This window comes from Somniosus microcephalus, chromosome 23, assembly GCF_052327205.1.
Source record: "Somniosus microcephalus isolate GS21.2 chromosome 23, FLI_Smic_1.0, whole genome shotgun sequence".
NCBI classification, from domain to species: Eukaryota; Metazoa; Chordata; class Chondrichthyes; order Squaliformes; family Somniosidae; genus Somniosus; species Somniosus microcephalus.
The window spans coordinates 22080123-22100781 of record NC_141009.1 but is presented as its reverse complement, the minus strand read 5'-3'; the positions used below and the strand labels follow the sequence as shown (position 1 = coordinate 22100781).

General features: G+C 44.9%; 1 protein-coding gene across 1 annotated transcript in view; it reads right to left on the bottom strand.

Annotated features, from left to right (window-relative positions):
* The window catches only part of fbxw2 (F-box and WD repeat domain containing 2), a 31428-nt gene extending 10769 nt beyond the window's left edge, over window positions 1-20659 (bottom strand). Inside the window, exons 1-4 of the mRNA XM_085965600.1 lie at window positions 20407-20659; window positions 7119-7628; window positions 4760-4954; window positions 3134-3267 (exon numbers count right to left, since the gene is read on the bottom strand). Of these exons, the coding sequence (XP_085821726.1) occupies window positions 3134-3267; window positions 4760-4954; window positions 7119-7628; window positions 20407-20656 (1089 nt within the window). The 5' untranslated portion in view covers window positions 20657-20659. The remainder of the gene's footprint in view (window positions 1-3133; window positions 3268-4759; window positions 4955-7118; window positions 7629-20406) is intronic.

Genomic DNA, 20659 nt, shown 5'->3' with positions numbered 1-20659 from the left:
CTCTCAATCTTCTAAACTCCAGTGAGTATAAGCCCAATCGACACAATCTCTCCTCATACGTCATTCCTGCCATCCCAGGTATCAGCCTGGTGAATCTTCGCTGCACTCCTTCCATGGCAAGAACGTCCTTCCTCAGGTAAAGCGACCAAAACTGCACACAATACTCAAGGTGCGGTCTCACCAAGGCCCTGTACAACAGTAGCAAGACATCCTTGTTCCTGTACTCAAACCCTCTTGCTACGAAGGCCAACATACCATTTGCCTTCTTAACCGCCTGCTGCACCTGCAGGCTTACCTTCAGCGACTGGTGCACAATAACACTCAGGTCACGTTGCACTTCCCCTTCTCCCAATCTATTGCCATTCAAATAATAATCTGCCTTCCTGTTTTTGCCACCAAAGTGGATAACCTCACATTTATCCACATTATAGTGCATTTGCCATGTTTCTGCCCAGTCACCCAACCTGTCAAAATCGTACTGGAGTTTCATGACATCCTCCTCACAGTATACCCTCCCACCCAGCTTTGTGTCATCTGCAAATTTGGAGATATTACATCCAATTCCCTCGTCCAGATCAATATATATTGTGAACAGCTGGGGCCCAAGGACCAATCCCTGCGGTACCCTACTAGTCACTGCCTCCCACTCGGAAAACACCCCGTTTATTCCAACTCTGCTTTCTGTCCGCCAACCAGTTCTCTATCCAAGTCAATACCTTGCCCCCAATCCCATGTGCCTTAACTTTACACGCTAATCGCTTATGCGGGACCTTATCGAAAGCCTTCTGAAAGACCAAATACACCACATCCACTGGTTCTCCCTTATCTATTTTACCAGTTACATCCTCAAAGAATTCCAGTAGATTAGTCAAGCACGATTTACCTTTTGTAAATCCATGTTGACTTTGTCCAATCCTGTCACTGCTTTCCAAGTGCTCTGCTATTACATCTTTTATAATGGACTCTAGCATTTTCTCCACTACCGACGTCAGGCTCACCGGTCTATAATTCCCCGCTTTTTCTCTACCACCTTTTTTGAATAGTGGGGTAACATTAGCTACCCTGCAATCCGTGGGTACTGTTCCAGAGTCTATCGAGTTCTGGAAAATGACCAGCAATGCATCTACTATTTCTAGGGCCACTTCCTTAAGTACCCTAGGATGTAGATTATCAGGCCCTGGGGATTTATCAGCCTTCAGTCCCATCAATTTTCCTAACACCATTTCCCTACAAATACTGATTTCTTTCAGTTCCACCCTTTCATCAGACCCTATGTTCCCCGGCATCTCTGGGAGGTTATTTGTGTCCTCCTTTGTGAAGACAGAACCAAAATATGTATTTAGTTGGTCTGCCATTTCTTTGTTCCCCATTATAAATTCCCCTGATTCTGACTGCAAGGGACCTACGCTTGACTTCAGCAATCTTTTTCTCTTCACATATCTATAAAAGCTTTTACAGTCAGTTTTTATGTTCCCTGCAAGCTTACTCTCATTCTATTTTCCCTTTCTTAATTAATCCCTTTGTCGAATCCTAAACTGCTCCCAATCCTCAGGATTATTGCTTTTTCTGGCCAATTTATATGTCCTCTCCTTGGATCTTATGCTATCCCTAATGTCCCTTGTTAGCCATGGTTGAGTCACCTTTTTTGTTTTATTTTTATGCCAAACTGGGATGAACAAATTCTGTAGCTCATCCATTCGGTTTTTGAATGTTTGCCATTGCCTATCCACCGTCAACCCTTTGAGTGCCATTCCCCAATCAATCCTACCCAACTCGCTCCTCAGACCATCGTAGTTTCCTTTATTTAAATTGAGGACCCCAGTCTCTGAGTCAACTACTTCATTCTCCATCTTAATGAAGAATTCGATCATATTATGATCGCTCCGACCCAAGGGGCCTCGTACAACAAGATTGCTAATTAATCCTTTCTCGTTACATAATACCCAGTCTAAGATGGCCTGATCTCTGGTTGGTTCCTCGACATATTGGTCCAGGAAACCATCCCGTAAACACTCCAGGAATTCCTCCTCCGCAGAATTATTACTAATTTGGTTGGCCCAATCTATATGTAGATTAAAGTCACCCATGATGACTGCTGTGCCCTTATTGCACACTTCTTTAATTTCCCTTTTAATGCCACCCCCAACCTCCGCCTTACTGTTTGGAGGTCTATATACCACTCCCACTAATGTTTACTACACCCATTACAGTTAAAAAGTGATTGTATTTGATATTGTTTCACATTTAACTTAGCCAAACTTACTTAAAAGGCACACGTGCATGACTGGGCCAGGTTCCACTCTGAGCTTGTCGGACATTAAACACTATTCAATTTCTTATCAAACGCAATAATTAACACTTTCGTAGTGGTAAAACTCCAATCCCACACACTGAATATTAGGTTTTGCCAAGTCTCTCCAAATTTCACAATTGCCTAGGACTATGCAACAGCAAGACTGCTGCAGCTGACGTCTTCAGTTCACCAGTCAACTATGTAAGTTATGACCTGAAGCCTCACATTTAACAAAATTCACAACACTGGCGAGAGTACAGAAGTCTGAATAGTCAGTAAGTATTGAGATAGCACACGTCATATGGTTTCCGTTTGACAGGTCCATTTAGATGAAGTGATTTCTTTTGATCAAGGTGCCAGGTATGATAATGACTAGGTACATAAAAAAGAGAAAAGGAAGAGGATATGGCGACATAGAGGAATAAGTATCTTGTCCTTTTACTTCTGGGTTTAAGAGTTTCAAAACCAACCTCAACTCTTGAACTTTGGCAGCAGCAACCCAGTCCCTCGTCTGCAAGTGGACGAGTTCAATTAAAGGGATTGCATGAATGAATGATGGAAACATTTACACCAGTTAATTGGCTTTTCCAAGGGACATTCCTGTGGCAAGATACAAGGGAGCTTTACAATGTGTCTGACACTGACACTGAATGCAAGTGGTAGAAAGTGTTCTATTCCCAGTACCAATATCACAGTAGATATAAAAATTAATCAAACGTATACATTCTTACACAGCAAATGGTAAGTCAGAGTTGGGGCCATTTTCATATTGTAACAAATTTAATTAATAAAACAGAACAAACAAAAGCAGCTTTGCAAGTAAAAGCTGGCACATAGTACCTTAGTCACCCATTCAGTGTGTTCAGTGAGTGTGTTCAAGCATATCCCTGTTGACAATGACCAGACTTTCACAGTGAAATCTGCAGACCCACTGACCAGGATATCTAGCTCATCACTATAATCAACACTGAAAACTAAAGAGAAAATTATGACATTAGAACTGACCACATTTCAGAGCCAACAAACAAAAAATGTCCTTAAGTGCCAGGAAAACATGTCCTTAAACAATGCTTTCCATAACATTTGTGCCTGTTCCATATGCATTATCAGGGAGGGGTGTAGGTGAAGATAGTTGAACCTGTGGGTCCTAGGGGAGGGAAGAAGAGGGTTGGGTCAGATCAAGAAAACTAGACAACCTTTCTAGTCACTGCTTATACTACTTTAGCATAATTCAGCACATGTATTATTCACTGTGGCCCTTTTACTGGTACCAGTTTTATTTTCAGTGTTACGTCCAACAACTGGTAAGGTTAACTCTATAATCAGAATGGGTAGGTTCCAGTTAGGATGCAAGGGACTTTCAACTCGCAGTGGCAATTTGGTAGAGATGATGAGATTGTGGGATTGATGCAAGGGAGTGAATGAAACCTGTAGCCAGGGAAAGAATTCACTAAACTCAATAGAAGTCATAAGCTGGTAAATTGAACATTTGGGCTTAATAGTTGCCATTTACAGCTCCTCGAGACCCATCTTGTGTTTCTTTACTTGTCCTAGTGGCACTGGGGCCTCAAAACTACATCATAAGATATTTTGGGAGAGCAAAACATCAGATGACAATGCAAAGGCTCTTAAACTGTGAATAAATACTAAAATTACAACACTCATTTTGGTCGCCAACTTGAAAAGCAACAAATGAGTGCACTGGCTCAGGTAAAGCCTGTGGTAAGTGACGAGGATTTGTGCTTGGAATTGAGTGTATGAAATGACAGATGTCAGCTAGTGTTTGGGGGGGGGGGGGGGGGGGAAGACCCCACATAGAGGTTATATGCTTCTCACAAGAAGTGAGTAGAAAGAAAAAAAAGTGTCAGAATTTTTTGGAGCCATACGATAAAAAAATACAATCGACATACACCCTTGTTGCAACAAAGGTTCTTTATAGGGTTTCTGTTATTAGGGGAACTATGTGTTTGCTAAGTTAGAGATCATAGTAGGTCAGGTACAGGAAACTTTCATTTAACCGGAAGTTAAAAGTCCGGAAAGCTCTATCTACCGGCAAAATTCAGGAGCCGTTTTCTATAAGTTTTCTTACTTCTCGTTGCTCTTTTTTCCCCCCCAAGTCCGGCTCTGCAAGATCTGTAGCTAAGCAACAGCTTCAGCTAGAGACGCTTGCAGCTGCAGCCGACTGTTTTGAAGCTGTTGCTAAGCAACAGGGTTTGTTGATTCAAACGGAGCTGATAAGCTCTGTATGTTTTAACATTGCCGCTGGTTTATACGGCAGTTTTGATCTAACGGCACCAGCTCGGTCCCGTCAGTGCCGGATACCAGAAAGTTTCCTGTATTACAATGGGGTGTTGGCAGACAGCCGAATTTAACAGCCACTTGCAATTTCACTGCAAATTTACTATGAAGGGCATGTAGCAGGAGCGTTGATACGATTATCTACGAAGATATTTTGTCATTCACTACCTGCCCCTGTATGACCCCGGAAGTTTTGGGTTTTGGCGCCCGAGCTCCAGTCCCAGCAGGCTATTGTATTATCAAACGATCCGGTAACTAGTTTCTGTTCATCAAACTTCACTGCAGCACATGTGTGAGTCTGGATCCCATATATACACTGACCAGTACAAACATCCCAGAGTTTGGCAGATAGATCATCAGAGCCTGCAGTTAAAAAAAAAAAAATGAATTCACTAATCTTTTCAGTACTGTGCAGAATATACAGCGACTACACAATGCAGTGATAAATATCAAATTACAAAAACACAAGTAGATTAGGTATTCATTTTCATTATCTCCAATTTCTGCAAGAGATGTAATATTCTGAAGTGGCAGGTCTCTCTAACTTGAACACATTCAAACCCCAGCTAGACTTGCAACCCAACATTACATTCAGCCCAAGGGAGTGTAAGCAGAGCTAAAAGATTGCCCTCTAGTTAACTTTATTTAGAGGACTGTACTCTATATAGATACTGAATCTGGACCTCTAACCAGAAGCAGCTGATAAATGGCAGTTTTGAATCACCTTTAAATATACATCATTATCTACATTTTCCCAGTTACATTAAATTTGTATTAGCAGCTAGTTAAAGTATAGTCAGAGACTCATGATGTAAGGAATAGACAAACTGAGCCTATACAATAAGCAGTCTCAAAGCATGATATACACAAAAGGACCTTTACATATAGCACAAGTGGAGAACAATACTAAGTGGAGCACTTACAGCTGCTGTATTTTCCACCATAAAATTACCTCTATTAACATAGCTAAAGTTAGTTTTTAAAGTTGCAGTCAATCAATTGTACGCCGAATAGAGTTTAGGTCACTTACATCCTACCCCTCACCCTTGACCCTCAGAGGACCTACTGCTCAGTGCGTCCCTGGGCCTTTACTCATAGCCCGCCAATGCAAAGTAAAAGATGTGGCCTCAACAAAAAATAGGCACCCTTTACTTACATTACCTGCAACTACATAACTGAAGCAGAATTATTTTGAGGAGAAAAAAAGCTCAATGCTTGATCAGAGTTGTTTTGGACTGTGAAGGAGAATCTAATTTGTTTTGGTTAGTGCTCCAGATTCAGTTTCTGTAGAGAGCACGTGTGTTCACTCTAAATAGCACTGTGTAGAAGGGAATATTAGATCGTCCCAAGTGTCTATTCAGCAAAGAGACCATTAATCTAATAATATACTAGACACTTTACGAACTCGTATCAATGACAAGTGGAGCACACACCAAACCCACACAAACCGCATTGGATTACACGCTGAAAACAGCCCAAAAACAAAAATATAAACAGATCAAACTTGTTTTGGTTAAAATCAAGCAATGCTGGTGAGGTCATTACACCTGCAGAATTCTAAAGCTATTTCTCACTCATTTTAATCTGAAAAATGTTAATGTGACATTTGATGCGGTTTACATCTCATCCTTGTCTAGAGAAGACTTTGGCATACCCGGCGAATACCAAGAAAGGTTAATGACAACCACCACCAGTCACAACTGAAAGAGGCAGGTTGGTGACCCTGAGCGCAGGATTTCTGAAGCTCATTAGCAGTCACATGACTCCCAAGGTTGGCAGTCACGCGAATACTCAGCCAGGTGGCTGGGCAGAGTCCATCGCCATCTGTGCTGGCTTTATTGGGTGGAAGAAAGGGGAGAAAAGAATAAAACGATGAAGAGAATTCCGAACATGGTGACTCGCCTACTTCCCAACAAACAAAAACCAACTGGGCAGCAGATGTCGACAGAACTGAAGCACAGACCAGCCTGTCCTCTTGACTGAAGGAGAGGCTATGTGGCAGCTAACACCTGGGAGAAAGGGTTAGGATGGGAAGAATACAGTACAGGAAACTCTTTTTTATCCGGCACCGACAGGACCAGCGTGGTGCCGGTTGATCAAAAAGTCCGGATTACAGAGAGGTATACTTACTAAGGTACGAGAGCCCCGTACACAGCCACAGATCCAGGCGTCCCTGTTGCATGGCAACAGGTGCAGGAACCCTGGTTACACGGCCACAGATCCAGGAACCCCGGTTACACGGCCACTAATATACAGTAAAACTTACCTGAACCTACTCCTGAATTTTGCCGGTTAAGAGAGATTTCCGGTTATTTAGGTGCCGGTAAAAAGAGAGTTTCCTGTACAAGGTAAAACAACATCTTTATTTCCGACTATAAAATCCAGCGAATAATTTACTCCTTGATTTTACGGTTGTTGTTTCAGTAGAAGCCACATGTTTAGCAGAGATAAACTTTGCACAAATTATATGTTGCATGTGCTTTTATTTCCAGATGTTCTTGGAACGGTGATCTTTTGTTATACTGACCTGTACACAACAATCCATCTTTATAATAAAGAGCATACACTCTAGCACTGTGGCCAATTAAAGAGGAGGTCTCAAAGGCTTCTTTGTCCTGTAACTGTTTTATCCTTCTAACTGCCTTCAGATAAATCTTCTTCCAGTGCAGTGTGTCCTGAATCGTATCATCAATCTGCCAGCCTAAGCTTCGACAGGCTTCCTGCCAAACTTCAGTGCAGGCACTGATCACCTTATTCCACTGCTTACAGACTAGGCAGCAATTGAGTAGGGTTGGTGGGTCAAGCCATTGCAACAGATAAAAACTAAGCTCTAGCGGAAGCAGTTTGAGGAAGTCTCGTTTCAGAAGTGTCTCCAGATTGTTGGAGAGGTGCCTCAACTGGACAGCCCCACTCAAGCTGATCAGGTGGTCCAGGGTCTCATTTTTCTGGGACTCTGTCAGGGTGATAAATGTGCTGGAGAGGGTTTCAAGCCATGCATTAAAGTCCTTTCTCTCCATATGGCCATGTGACAATATACCTGTGAAACACAAGAGAGCATATTATGTCTGTAGTTAATGTTGCAACACATAACTACATGTAGAACAGGTTAAAACTTCTGCCCAAATATTGTGGGGATGGGGTGAAAAAACAATTGTGCGCCATGCGGCCCCATCAGCCGTGCTGAAAGTATTTTCACAGGCAGAGTTTCTCTGCAAAAAAAAACACAGATTTTATTCAACTGCAATAATTGGTTCTTTGTTAGTTTCTGTTATCATAAGAAAAGTATTGCTATGAGCAATTACCTTGTCACTTGTTTTTATACAGCTGGTGTTTCAACATCAATCTTATCGGCATTATCCTGTCCATGTCATTTGCGATTGCAAACTCTGCTCCAGTTATTTTCAACAGCAGCTGAGGCAACTGCTTTAATTATAAACACTACCTCGTATAGATTATAAAAATTTACGGAAAGATCGGTAAAACAAATAATTGCAGCTCTAGTTTCTGACGACACCGTAACCAGTTCAAGCAGCACTCTCGCATTTAGAACGCCATCAGAATCCCAGGATTCAACTACTGCTATGTGCTTTGCTCATCTTCCATAAAAATAAAGCACCTAGATTTCCCACTGTTCTTGTAAAATGAAATCGGCTTCATTAAAAATATGAGTATCTGGAGCAACTGACCAAAGCACCATTTTCCATTTGACTAGAATGGGACAAATATTTAAATATTTTCAAAACTATAATGACAATAGCAATTTGCTATTCACGAGGAATAATGGACATGAGCTGACTATTGTGAACAGTCATTCTTTCAATTTAATAGTATTTTTCTGGAGATAGGAGCAGGAGTAGGCTATTCGGCCCCTCGAGCCTGCTCCGCCATTCAATGCGATCATGGCTGATCATCCAAATTCAGTACCCTGTCCCTGTTTTCTCCCCATATCCCTTGATCCCTTTAGCCTTAAGAAATATATCTAACTCCTTCTTGAATATATTTAATAAATTGGCCTCAACTGTCCTCTGTGGTAGAGAATTCCACAGGTTCACCACTCTCTGGGTGAAGAAATTACTCCTCATCTCAGTCCTAAATGGCCTACCCCTTATCCTTAGACTGTGACCCCTGGTTCTGGACTCTCCCACCATCGGGAACAGCCTTCCTGCATCTAATCTGTCTAGTCCTGTTAGAATTTTATACGTTTCAATGAGATCCCCTCTCATTCTTCTAAACTCTAGCGAATATAAGCCCAATCGACCCAATCTCTCTCCATATGTCATTCCTGCCATCCCAGGTATCAGTCTGGTGAATCTTCGCTGCACTCCCTCCATGGCAACATCATCCTTCCTCAGATAAGGCGACCAAAACTGCACACAATACTCAAGGTGTGGTCTCACCAAGGCCCTGTACAACTGCAGCAAGACATCCTTGTTCCTGTACTCGAACCCTCTCGCTATGAAGGCCAGCATACCATTTGCCTTCTTAACCGCCTGCTGCACCTGCATGCTTACCTTCAGCGACTGGTGCACAAGGACACCCAGGTCTCGTTGCACTTCCCCTTCTCCCAATCTGTTGCCGTTCAGATAATAATCTGCCTTCCTGTTTTTGCCACCAAAGTGGATAACCTCGCATTTATCCACACTATACTGCATCTGCCATGCATCTGCCCAATCACCCAGCCTGTCCAAATCATACTGGAGTTTCTCTGCATTCTCCTCACGGCACACGCGCCCACCCAAATCATCAAAAAATCAATCATCGGTCAAAAAAAACTGGGATCAATTGTGGCCTCCTGGTGTGAAACTGACAGTTGCTGGACAGGGAGAGAGCAATGGGCATCTAAAAGTCAGCATTCGATCTTTCCCAGTCTCTGGCCGCCACTAATTTGCATACGGTAGGGGAGCTGCCACTGCGATATGTGGTTCACAGAATCACAGAAACCCCACAGTGCAGATAGAGGCCATTTCAGCCCATCAAGCCTGCACCGACACATATCCCACCCGATCCCCGTAACCCCTACACCAATAGGTGCTCATCAAAGAGTAAGCAGGAAATTGGTCACTGCTACAAGCTTTTAAGGGGTTACAGCAGCTTAAAGGGAAGTGTTTTTTGTAGCCAAAAAAGGGAAGTGGTGCTGTGGAGCTGCAGGAAGATGTCTGGGGGCGTTTCAGCAGGGCTCCAAGATTTTCCGATGCAGCGGTGGAAATGCTGGAGGAGCACGTTGGTCAGAGGAAAGTAGTCATCTTCCCTCAGACGGCAACAGTCAGCACGTGAACGTGAGCAGCATTGTCCTGCAGGACCTGGCTGCGGTGCAGAGGCAAGACTCCCCCCTCACATCTCATTCCTTCTGCACAATCAAAACTCCCTTTCCCACTTCCATACCTGTCCACAAATCAAGGGGGAAGCCTTCGTGCACCTCCTTTCTGCTTTCACTCGCACTCTCGAAAGCACCCTCACAACAATGTCTCCCTTTGGTCACTCTTGCTGCCTCTCATCATGCACACAATGGTATGCTGGTTCATCACATGGTGAGGGTTGAAAGCTCTTGCCCAGGGCACACATTTACACACTTCCACTCATCTTGCAGGAGAAGACGGCACACAGCAGGAGGAAGGTGCAGCCAGTCTGCAAACACTCATCCCTATGAAAGAGGCCATCGTTGACATACTGAGAAGGCACAGCAGTCTTTGGAGGCCTGTCACAGCAGGGTTTGATGGCTCCTTCTCTGCCTTGCGTCATTCTACTGGAGTCTTTCAGTCAGGCACTCACTCATCTGAGCACAAGCTGGTGTGGCATAGTGCTGCCGGTGATCTGGCAAGTGCTTACCATCAAAATTACATTCTCGCTCTGATCCTTCTCCCTCTTTTTTCTAGGTCAGTCATAAGACTTGGACACCAACGCCGGACAGGCTGCTGATGATGCACTGTCGCTCGCTCTCATCACGCCAAGCACTAGCACAGCAGGATCAGGTGGAAGTGTCAAAGAAGGCCAAGGGAAGAGCCAAGTCACCCTGACGCCCATTGTAGCGGAGCATCCCCGTCCCTACAGCAGCAATAGCATCTCTCAGGAACACTCATATTGGAACCATGCAAGCTCTGGGTTCAACCACCTTCTCTGCCTTGGGACAGGTTTGGAGATCAAATGGATAGGGGCTTCACTCAGATCACGGAGCTCCTGGTCTGCTCTCCTGCAGATCAGTAGCAGTGGCAGCTATGCAATGGGAATGGAAAATACTGCCAGCTCACAGTAACATTTCTGTACCCTTGCAACCCCCGAGAAGCAATACCCACCCTGGTGCCAGAAAGCAGGCTAGGCCAGACTGGTCCCGCAGCCAGCAAGTTGTTGCACTCTGCAGACGGGCCCTCTCAGTCCAGCGCTCCTACAGTTCACTGATCAACAACATTACATGAGCCCTGGATTGAGCCATAGCAACCTACCTCCTGCTAGGTTGCAGCCATTGGGGAAGCACCTTGTTGAAGCAATAAAGAATACTTTACACAGGCACCAAGAAAAAAAAACTACCATTTATATAGGGCCTTTCACAACCTCAGGACGCCCCAAAGCGCTTTACAGCCAATGCAGTACTTTTTGAAGTGTAGTCACTGTAGTAATGTAGGAAACACGGCAGCCAATTTGTGCAAAGCAAGGTCCCACAAAAAGCAATGTGATAATGACCAGATAGTCTGTTTTTAGTGATGGCGGTGAGGGATAAATATTGGCCAGGACACCGTGGAGAACCCCCCTGCTCTTCTTCGAATAGTGCCGTGGGATCTTTTATGTCCACCCGAGGGGGCAGACGGAGCCTCGGTTTAACGACTCGTCCGAAAAACGGGGCTCGCATCGGGGTGACAAATAGTATGCAAGCCATTAAAATCACAATGTAATTTGCAAACTGTGTACGCGGAGGGGGTTCCTGTAGTAGCCGTTGATCTTGCAGTGTTGGGTCACGTGAATAGTAATTTTAGTATTTGGGCAGATGCCGATGGTGGCATGGACGGACTGGGACATATGTTGGACATGAATGTTAATGCAAGGGAACACAGATTGCTCAGCCAAAGCCCTCTTTAATTAGCTGCTGCCGAACAGCTCTGACTGCTTGCAATGGTTAGACCACTCCTGCTTCCTCGCCATCAGTGTACTCTCCCTCATCACGCTGAAGGCCCTCCACAATGGTGACTTCATATATTGTCCTCATGCAGCATACAGCGCAGCACAATAAGGTACAGTCTACTGGGCTGCATTGCAGGAGGGTACTAGGTTGGCTCAGACATCTGAATTGTTGTTTGCGGACTCTAATGGTCTGAATAATGAGGGCTTTAGTTGACTCAATGATCGGATTGTTGTGAAGTTCTGCTGCTGACATTGGATTCCTAAGAGAGGTCATAAACCAGGTGTGCCGAGGATAGCCCTCCTCTCCAAGCAGCCAGCCTTTAGTGTGCTGCACAGAGACAAACAGTGGGAGAATGGGTGAGTGATACAATACAAAAAACATCACGGCAGTTGCCAGGAAAGCGGACATGGACCTGCATGATGTGCTGCCAGTCCACGCACACCAGTTGAACATTAATTAAATGTGATTCAAGAAGACAGTTCTACTGTGTGAAGGAGCCCGCAAGGCGACGTGGGTGCAAAAACCCCTTGGATTTGGGCAAATCCTGCAATTCATGTGAACACCCGAGTCCCGCCCTTCTGCTTCAGGATGTCCATGGGGCAAGTGACGAATGTGTTAAACAAGGCATCAGTCACCTAGAAGTGCCCCTATTCTGAAACAACAGTAATGCCAGAAGTCCCTTTACAGTTCAGAACCTACAATGACAAATGCAATAACTTTAATGTCAAAATACCGACAAGCTAATGCAAGAAATATGCCTGCAGGCAGCTGAGGATCGCTTCAAATACCATTTGAAATGACCGCCTCAGAACTTGCACCGCACATGGTTTGCGGGTGGGAGCAGAACGTGGCATTAGACGGAAAGCAAGGTGAGGAAATTGCATTGGCATGGTATCACACGGCTCCATTTTGCATTTACAATATTCCCGAGGCTCCCACCGGTTTCAGATGGCAGCCCTGGCCGCCAGGAAGGATCTCCACCAGGGTTCTCCGAGCAGCGTTAACTGGGCGGGTGGAAATTAAACTCCATTTTCCACCCGCTACCATCCTGTTGTCGAGTGCAAATAGGGAGACAGTGACCAAAATCAGCCCAACTGCGTTTACAGAGCAGTTTATTTAAAACAAATTCACTGGCTACTACACACAGATAAGAGCAAAAGTGATAAATTAGCCTCATCTACTGGCATTCTACCACTTTAAAATTTCTCTCTGCACTATTTCTGGCACACCGGCTGTCAGTGTGGTTCAGCTGGGCACACGCTCACCTCTGGGTTCAAATCACATTCCAGGGCTTGAGCTTGAACATAAGATAGGGAGACACTTCACAGAAACACTGAGGTAGTGCTGCACTATCTGACTGGCTATCTTTCGGATGAGATGTTAAGCCAAGACCGTATCGGGAGATCTCCCAGTGTCCAATGTTCCCGTTATGCTGAGCGGCAGCGGAGCGGTCCGGAGGTCCCACACAGGCTGCTCACTGATGTTTCAATGGAAAAACCGCGCATGTGCGGAAATTCGAATGGGCCGCACAGCCCGTTAAATGGACAGCGCACCCAAAAAAAAAATTAGAGGGAGCATTGGCAATGCCCTGGCCAATATTCACCTCTTAACCAAGACCCCATAGAGAGGTTAGCTGGTCATTTATCTGATGTCCTATTTGTAGGACCTTGCTGTGCACAAATTCGCTGGCACATCTGCCTACAAAAGGTTGACGATTACAAAAGCAATTCACTGAAGTGCTTTGGGGGATGAAAAGGATCTTTATAAATAAACGTTCTTTCTTACTTAACACATGCTGCTCAGTTCCCTGTCTTTGCTACTTTAACATTCTTGTCGATCCATTTAAAATACAAGATGGCATCAAAATAAAAGTTCATGAATGCAGCATGTAAAGATAACGAACCTTTAGCTTTTACTCTCTTAAATCTTGGTGGTGCCTGCCCTCGGGCCTTCATCTTGGTTTCTTTAGATAAGATTTCATTCAGGACAAACGAAGGTTGCCATATGCTCATGCTAAAGAATCACAGGCTGCTAAATCCGAGAGTTCAAACTCAACTGACTGGAAATGGACTAGATGCAAAGCTCTCACCATGAAACGTAATGTCTATAGAGGCTGCATCAGCTCGGGAAGAATGAGAAGGAGACCCTAGGCCAAGATTCTACTGTCATATCAATCCCCACCCTGTCATCAAACTGCGAAGTCTGAAGGATGAAACCGCAAGGCGGTCCTTTTCAACAGCAAAGCCATGCAGAAACCGCAGATGCATACAATGGAATGGACAGTAACCAAATAAACAAAACACTGCAGATGCTGGAAATCTGAAAAGAGTAACAGAAAATACCAGAAATACTCAGCTGGTCAGACAACATCTGGGAAAACAAGAGTCCGTCGAAGTTTCAGCCCCCAAAACCCATAAGGCCTGAAACATTGAATGGTTCCTGTTTTTCCCCAGATTCTGCCTGACCTACTGAGTATTTCCAGCATTTCCTGTTTTTGTTAAGGGATCCAGCGTTGTGACTAAGATTTCAGTAAAGTACATTAGTGTGTGGACGCATGCGAAATTGTCAAAACCATTGTTTACATCAATCAAGCAGGATTCCAGTTAAACTGAACGCATGTTAATTTTTTTGTACTATGTCCACTTGAACTGTGACAAACACACAGTACAGTTATAGATTTTTGCCCTTCCAGATTTGGGTTGTATCCGGAGAAATCATTTTGAGCTATATTGTATCTGAAATGTACTGGCATTGGTAATGGTCATAGCAATATAAATGAATTAAGAACATCACCAAAGATGCCTATAAGAACATAAATAGGAGCAGGAGTCAGCCATTCGGCCCTTCGAGCCTGCTCTGCCATTCAATGAGATCCTGGCTGATCTTCTGCCTCAACTCCATTCACCAGCCCTATCGCCATATCCCTTGATGCCCCTACTAGTCAGAAATCTATCGACTTCTGTTTTGAATATACCCAATGACTGAGCCTCCACAGCCCTCTGGGGTAGAGAATTACAAAGATTCACCACCCTCTGTGTGAAGAAATTTCTTCTCATCTCAGTCCTGAATGGCCTACCCTTTATCCTGAGGCTGTGGCCCCTGGTTCTAGACTCCCCAGCCAAGGGAAACATTCTTCCTGCATCCACCCTATCAAGCCCTGTAATAATTTTGTATGCTTCAATGAGATCCCCTCTCATTCTGCTGAATTCAAGAGAATACAGGCCTAGTTTACTCTATCTCTTCTCATGTGCCTATTGCACAACATTAAAGCATATTGGCTTAAGTATGATCCTTCCTGTACAGAACTATCAATAAGCTAAATAAACATGGTGACAGCATTGCTACATCGGGTGTGCTAGTCAGCAATTCAGGAACTGAACATCTTCACATAATAAAGATTGAGGTGTCTACCTCGATCCAGAGCTACCTACTTCAAGAACAAGGGGGAGGCGGTCTTGTGTTCGAACCAAGTATAGTTTTACTGCTAACCTAGTCTCAAGGTCACTGCTTTATGAAAAGTTTACTCACGATGTTGGATCAAGTTCCTGCTGAACAAAACAGCCATAAGTTTATCTACGGGACGTGCTAACCTTGGGTCGAGAAAAATTATAGTCCAGCAAAAATTACTCAAAGCTCCAAACTATTAACAAGCCAAGTAGCCATAGAAAATGCCCTAGGCAGCAATCTACTCTTCCTAGCATCGAATCAGGAGAGTACGAGTATAAAACCTTTCTCTTTAGAATAAATGATCCTGTGGCTGCACAACTGCCTTGCATTTGGGGTATTCTTCAGAATGAAGGGAAAGGAGCCCCATAGCTATTTGTGAACATGTTTTACACCTTTTCTCCTCTCTTTGCAGGAGGATGGCTAACTTCAGGTACTTGATTAAACAAAAGGAAAGACATAGTGAATAACCTAATGCTTTGGATTGCCTGTTTTCAAAAATAAAATGAAAGAAACCAACTTTACGACACACTGAAGTATATAATGAACATCTGACATCATTATGGCGCTAAATACGTAGTGTATTTGGTTTGCTATCTTTGGGAGGAATGTCAGGGAAAGTGCCATGCTAGAACACTTCTTACAGCATCGAGAGGTTTAGTCTGAATAACTGCATTAGTAACAGATATGGTATTACGATATATAGTGCTGAGAGAAGCATATTATTCCAACCGTAATATTAATATATCAAGTAAAGTTGATTTCATTATTACTTAATTGGAAGCTACAATTAACAAAGCTCTTAAACTCTTTAGACCAAATCCTTTTAAACATTAACATGAAGGGCATTCACCATCAGACGTGCAAACAGAATTTTCATCTGTATGAAGCAAAAAACAGATTGCAACCACTCATTTGTAACAGGATATACTGTGCCCTCGATAAAATGAAACATGACAGTATAACAATTGAAAACTGTCAGACTAATGCGAGAACATCATAGCAACGATCATTCATAGGAGCAGGCAAGAGAATTACTTTGCAGTTCAAAAAGCTAAATATTGGGATTATTTTCCAACTTCAATGTTCCCAGTGGGGAGCCCCCCTCCCCCCCATATCAGAAATTCAGGGGTGTGCTGCACATGATGTCTAACCATTAAATGGTCAGAAAATCCTATGCATTATGTTCTCCCGGTGATCAAGGCTCTCTGCTGGAAGTACAAAGTCAGAAATTACCACCATGGTTCACATAGGATAACAGAGTGGTAATGTTACTAGACTAGTAATCCAGAGGCCTGGACTAATGATCCAGAGGCCTGGACTAGTGATCCAGAGGCCTGGACTAATGATCCAGAGACGCGAGTTCAAATCCCACCACGGCAGCTGGGGAATTTAAATTCAGTTAATTAAATAAATCTGGAATAAAAGCTAGTATCAGCAAATCTAACCGTGAAACTATCTGATTGTCAGAATGTCCTTGAAGGAAATCTGCTGTCCTGGCCTAAATGTGACTCCAGACCCACAGCAATGTGGTTGACTCTTAACTGCCCTCTGAAATGGCCTAGCAAGCCACTCAGTTGTAACAATCCACTACAAGAAATAATAATAATAAAACTGGACGGACCACGCGGCATCGACCTCGGCGCCGGCTAGACACGACAACAGCACAGTCGACCCTGCAAAGTCCTCCTCACCAACATCTGGGGACTTGTGCCAAAATTGGGAGAGCTGTCCCACAGACTAGTCAAACCTTTCAGCCAATATCCCAAACTCCTCCATCACCATCCCTCGGTATGTCCTGTCCCACCGGCAGGACAGACCCACCAGGGGTGGCGGCACAGTGGTATACAGTCGGGAAGGAGTGGCCCTGGGAGTCCTCAACATTGACTCCAGACCCTGTGAAGTCACAAGTCACACGGGCAAGGAAACCTCCGACCGCCCTCCCTCAGCTGATGAATCAGTACTCCTCCATGTTGAACACCACTTGGAAGAAGCACCGAGAGTAGGAACGGCACAAAATGTACTCTGGGTGGGGGACTTCAATGTCCAAAAGTTCTGAAGGACATAGCTGCCTGTGAGGTGGTGAGAGAACCAACACGAGGGGAAAACCTACTTGACCTCGTCCTCACCAATCTACCTGTCGCAGATGCATCTGTCCATGACAGTATTGGTAGGAGTGACCAGCACACAGTCATTGTGGAGACAAAATCCTGTCTTCACACTGAGGACACCCTCCATCACGTTGTGTGGCACTACCACCGTGCTAAATGGGACAGATTCAGAACAGATCTAGCAGCTCAATACTGGGCATCCATGAGGTGCTGTGGGCCATCAGCAGCAGCAGAATCATATTCCACCATAATCTGTAACCTCATGGCCTGGCATATCCCTCACTCTACCATTACCATCAAGCCAGGGGACCAACCCTGGTTCAATAAGGAGTCAGAAGCAGCACCACGCGTACCCAAAAATGAGGTGCCAACCTGGGGATGCCGCTAAAAAGCGGAAGCAGCATGCTATAGACAGAGCTAAGCGATCCCACAATCAACAGATCAGATCAAAGCTCTGCAGTCCTGCCATATCCAGTCATGAATGGTGGTGGTCAATTAAACAACTAACGGGAGGAGGAAGCTCCATGAATATCCCCATCCTCAATGATGGCGGAGCCCAGCACGAGTGCAAAAGACAAGGCTGAAGCGCTTGCAACCATCTTCAGCCAGAAGTGCCGAGTGGATGATCCATATCGGCCTCCTCCTGAGGTCCCCACCATCACAGAAGCTAGTCTGCAGCCAATTCGATTCACTCCAGGTGATATCAAGAAATGGCTGAGTACACTGGATACAGCAAAGGCCGTGGGCCCCGACAACATCCCGGCTGTCGTGCTGAAGACTTGTGCTCCAGAACTAGCCGTGCCTCTAGCCAAGCTGTGCCAATACAGCTACAACACTGGCATCTATCTGAATGTGGAAAACTGCCCAGGTATGTCCTGTCCACAAAAAGGACAAATCCAATCTGGCCAATTACCACCCCATCAGTCTACTCTCAATCATCAGCAAAGTGATGGAAGGTGTCTTAGACAGTGCTATCAAGCGGCACTTACTCACCAATAACCTGCTCACTGATGGCCAGTTTGGGTTCCGTCAGGACCACTCGGCTCCAGACCTCATTATAGCCTTGGTCCAAACATGGACAAAGGAGCTGAATTCCAGAGGTGAGGGGAGAGTGACTGCCCTTGAGATCAAGGCAGCATTTGACCGAGTGTGGCATCAAGGAGCGCTAGTAAAACTGAAGTCAATGGGAATCAGGGGGAAAATTCTCCACTGGCTGGAGTCATACCTAGCAGAAAGGAAAATGGCTGTGGTGGTTGGAGGTCAATCATCTTGGCCCCAGGACATCGCTGAAGGAGTTCCTCAGGGCAGTGTCCTCGGCCCAACCACCTTCAGCTGCTTCATCAATAACCTTCCCTCCAACATAAGGTCAGAAATGGGGATGTTCGCTGATGACTGCAGTGTTCAGTGCCATTCGCAACTCCTCAGATAATGAAGCAGTCCATGCCCGCATGCAACAAGACCTGGACAGCATTCAGGTTTGGGCTGATAAGTGGCAGGTAACATTCACGCCATACAAGTGCCAGGCAATGACTATCTCCAACAAGCGAAAGTCTAACCACCGCCCCTTGACATTCAACAGCATTACCATCGCCGAATTCCCCCACCATCAACATCCTGGGAGGGTCACCATTGACCAGAAACTTAACTGGGCCAGCCACATAAATACTGTGGCAACAAGAGCAGGTCAGAGGCTAGGTATTCTGCGTCGAGTGTCTCACCTCCTGACTCCCCAAAGCCTTTCCACCATCTACAAGGCACAAGTAAGGGGTGTGATGGAATACTCTCCACTTGCCTGGATGAGTGCAGCTCCAACAACACTCAAGAAGCTCGACACCATCCAGGACAATACAGCCCGCTTGATTGGCACCCCATCCACCACCTTAAACATTCACTCCCTCCACCACCAGCGTACCGTGGCTGCAGTGTGTACCATCTACAAGATGCACTGCAGCAACTCGCCAAGGCTTCTTCGGCAGCATCTCCCAAACCTGCAACCTCTACCACCTAGAAGGACAAGGGCAGCAGGCGCATGGGAACACCATCACCTCCAAGTTACACACCATCCTGACTTGGCAGTATATCGCAGTTCCTTCATCGTCGCTGGGTCAAAATCCTGGAACTCCCTCCCCAACAGCACTGTGGAAGTACCTTCACCACACGGACTGCAGCGGTTCAAGGCGGTGGCTCACCACCACCTTCTCAAGGGCAACTAGGGATGAGCAATAAATGCCAGCGACACCCACATCCCATGAATGAATAAAAAGAAAATCACAGTAGTCAATCCCAAGCCAATGAGGGGCTTGGTAATACCATTAGAATTAAGCTGGAACAACTTATGATCATGAACTTCTGGATATTGCATGCCAAAGAATTTTATTTTAGTAGATAGTATATATAATTTAAATTTATTTCTTTGGTAATGAGAATTCTGTTGCTGGAGGCCTACAGGAGAGGTAAATCTATGCTATAATGCAGCAATTAGGCATCTGTTTGACTTCAAAGGTTGGAAGTAAGAGGAGGTTCCACTAGAAAATATTGATATGACAATTTGAAGCATTTAAAAAAAAACTTAGGCCAAATCATTTTAAACTTTAACAGTGGGATAACAAGGGTATACAAGTTGAGTTTGCTCATACTACATACACCAACTTCAGCTCCAGACACATTTTCAGTGAAAGTCTTGAAGATTTCAAGGGAGGTGCAGATCTCACGTGGCACCTCCGCCCAACCTCAACTTCTGATGTTTGCTTTTGTCCCCCATATAAATATCGTTTTTATTTTTCTGGATGAGGTTTCTTTTTAATGATGTGGCGAGAGATGCCTGATCTCCTTCTTTTAAAAAAAGGAGACGGTGGACATGTAAACAACACTAACTTAGGCAGTGTCCCCTACAAACATTTACTGGATATAAGAAATGTGTGGGGGAGCACCGAATTGGTAGAAATAGCTCGAAGTGAAATAAGAGCATCAAATTTAAGCAGCGTCTGCCGAATGATACTATACCCAAAGTGGCTGTCAGTGAACCGGTCAATGTAAACAGCGCCCCACCCCCCACCCCACACACACACACCAACCATGAAAAAGTTGTATCTTTAAAACATTAAATAACAGCGTGAGAGGAGAGGATCGCCTGCCTGGCCCCAACTTACCATTTCCTGAATAATTTAACCATAGTTGCCGTTGCCACCGGTCCGGCGGAGGACATTCGCTCTTCACACGGGCCCTGCCGCCTCCCGCATCTTCAGAAGGGAGAGAGAGAGAGAGAGAGAAAAAGGGACAAGTCCAAGTTTGATAGGGCCGGAACTGACGCAACAGGATCGCCGCGCTTGCGCGTTCGCGAACACCGCAGCCCGAGCCGCCGGCGCGCGGACCCGGCGTCACCGCTTGCTCCCCTCCCATTGG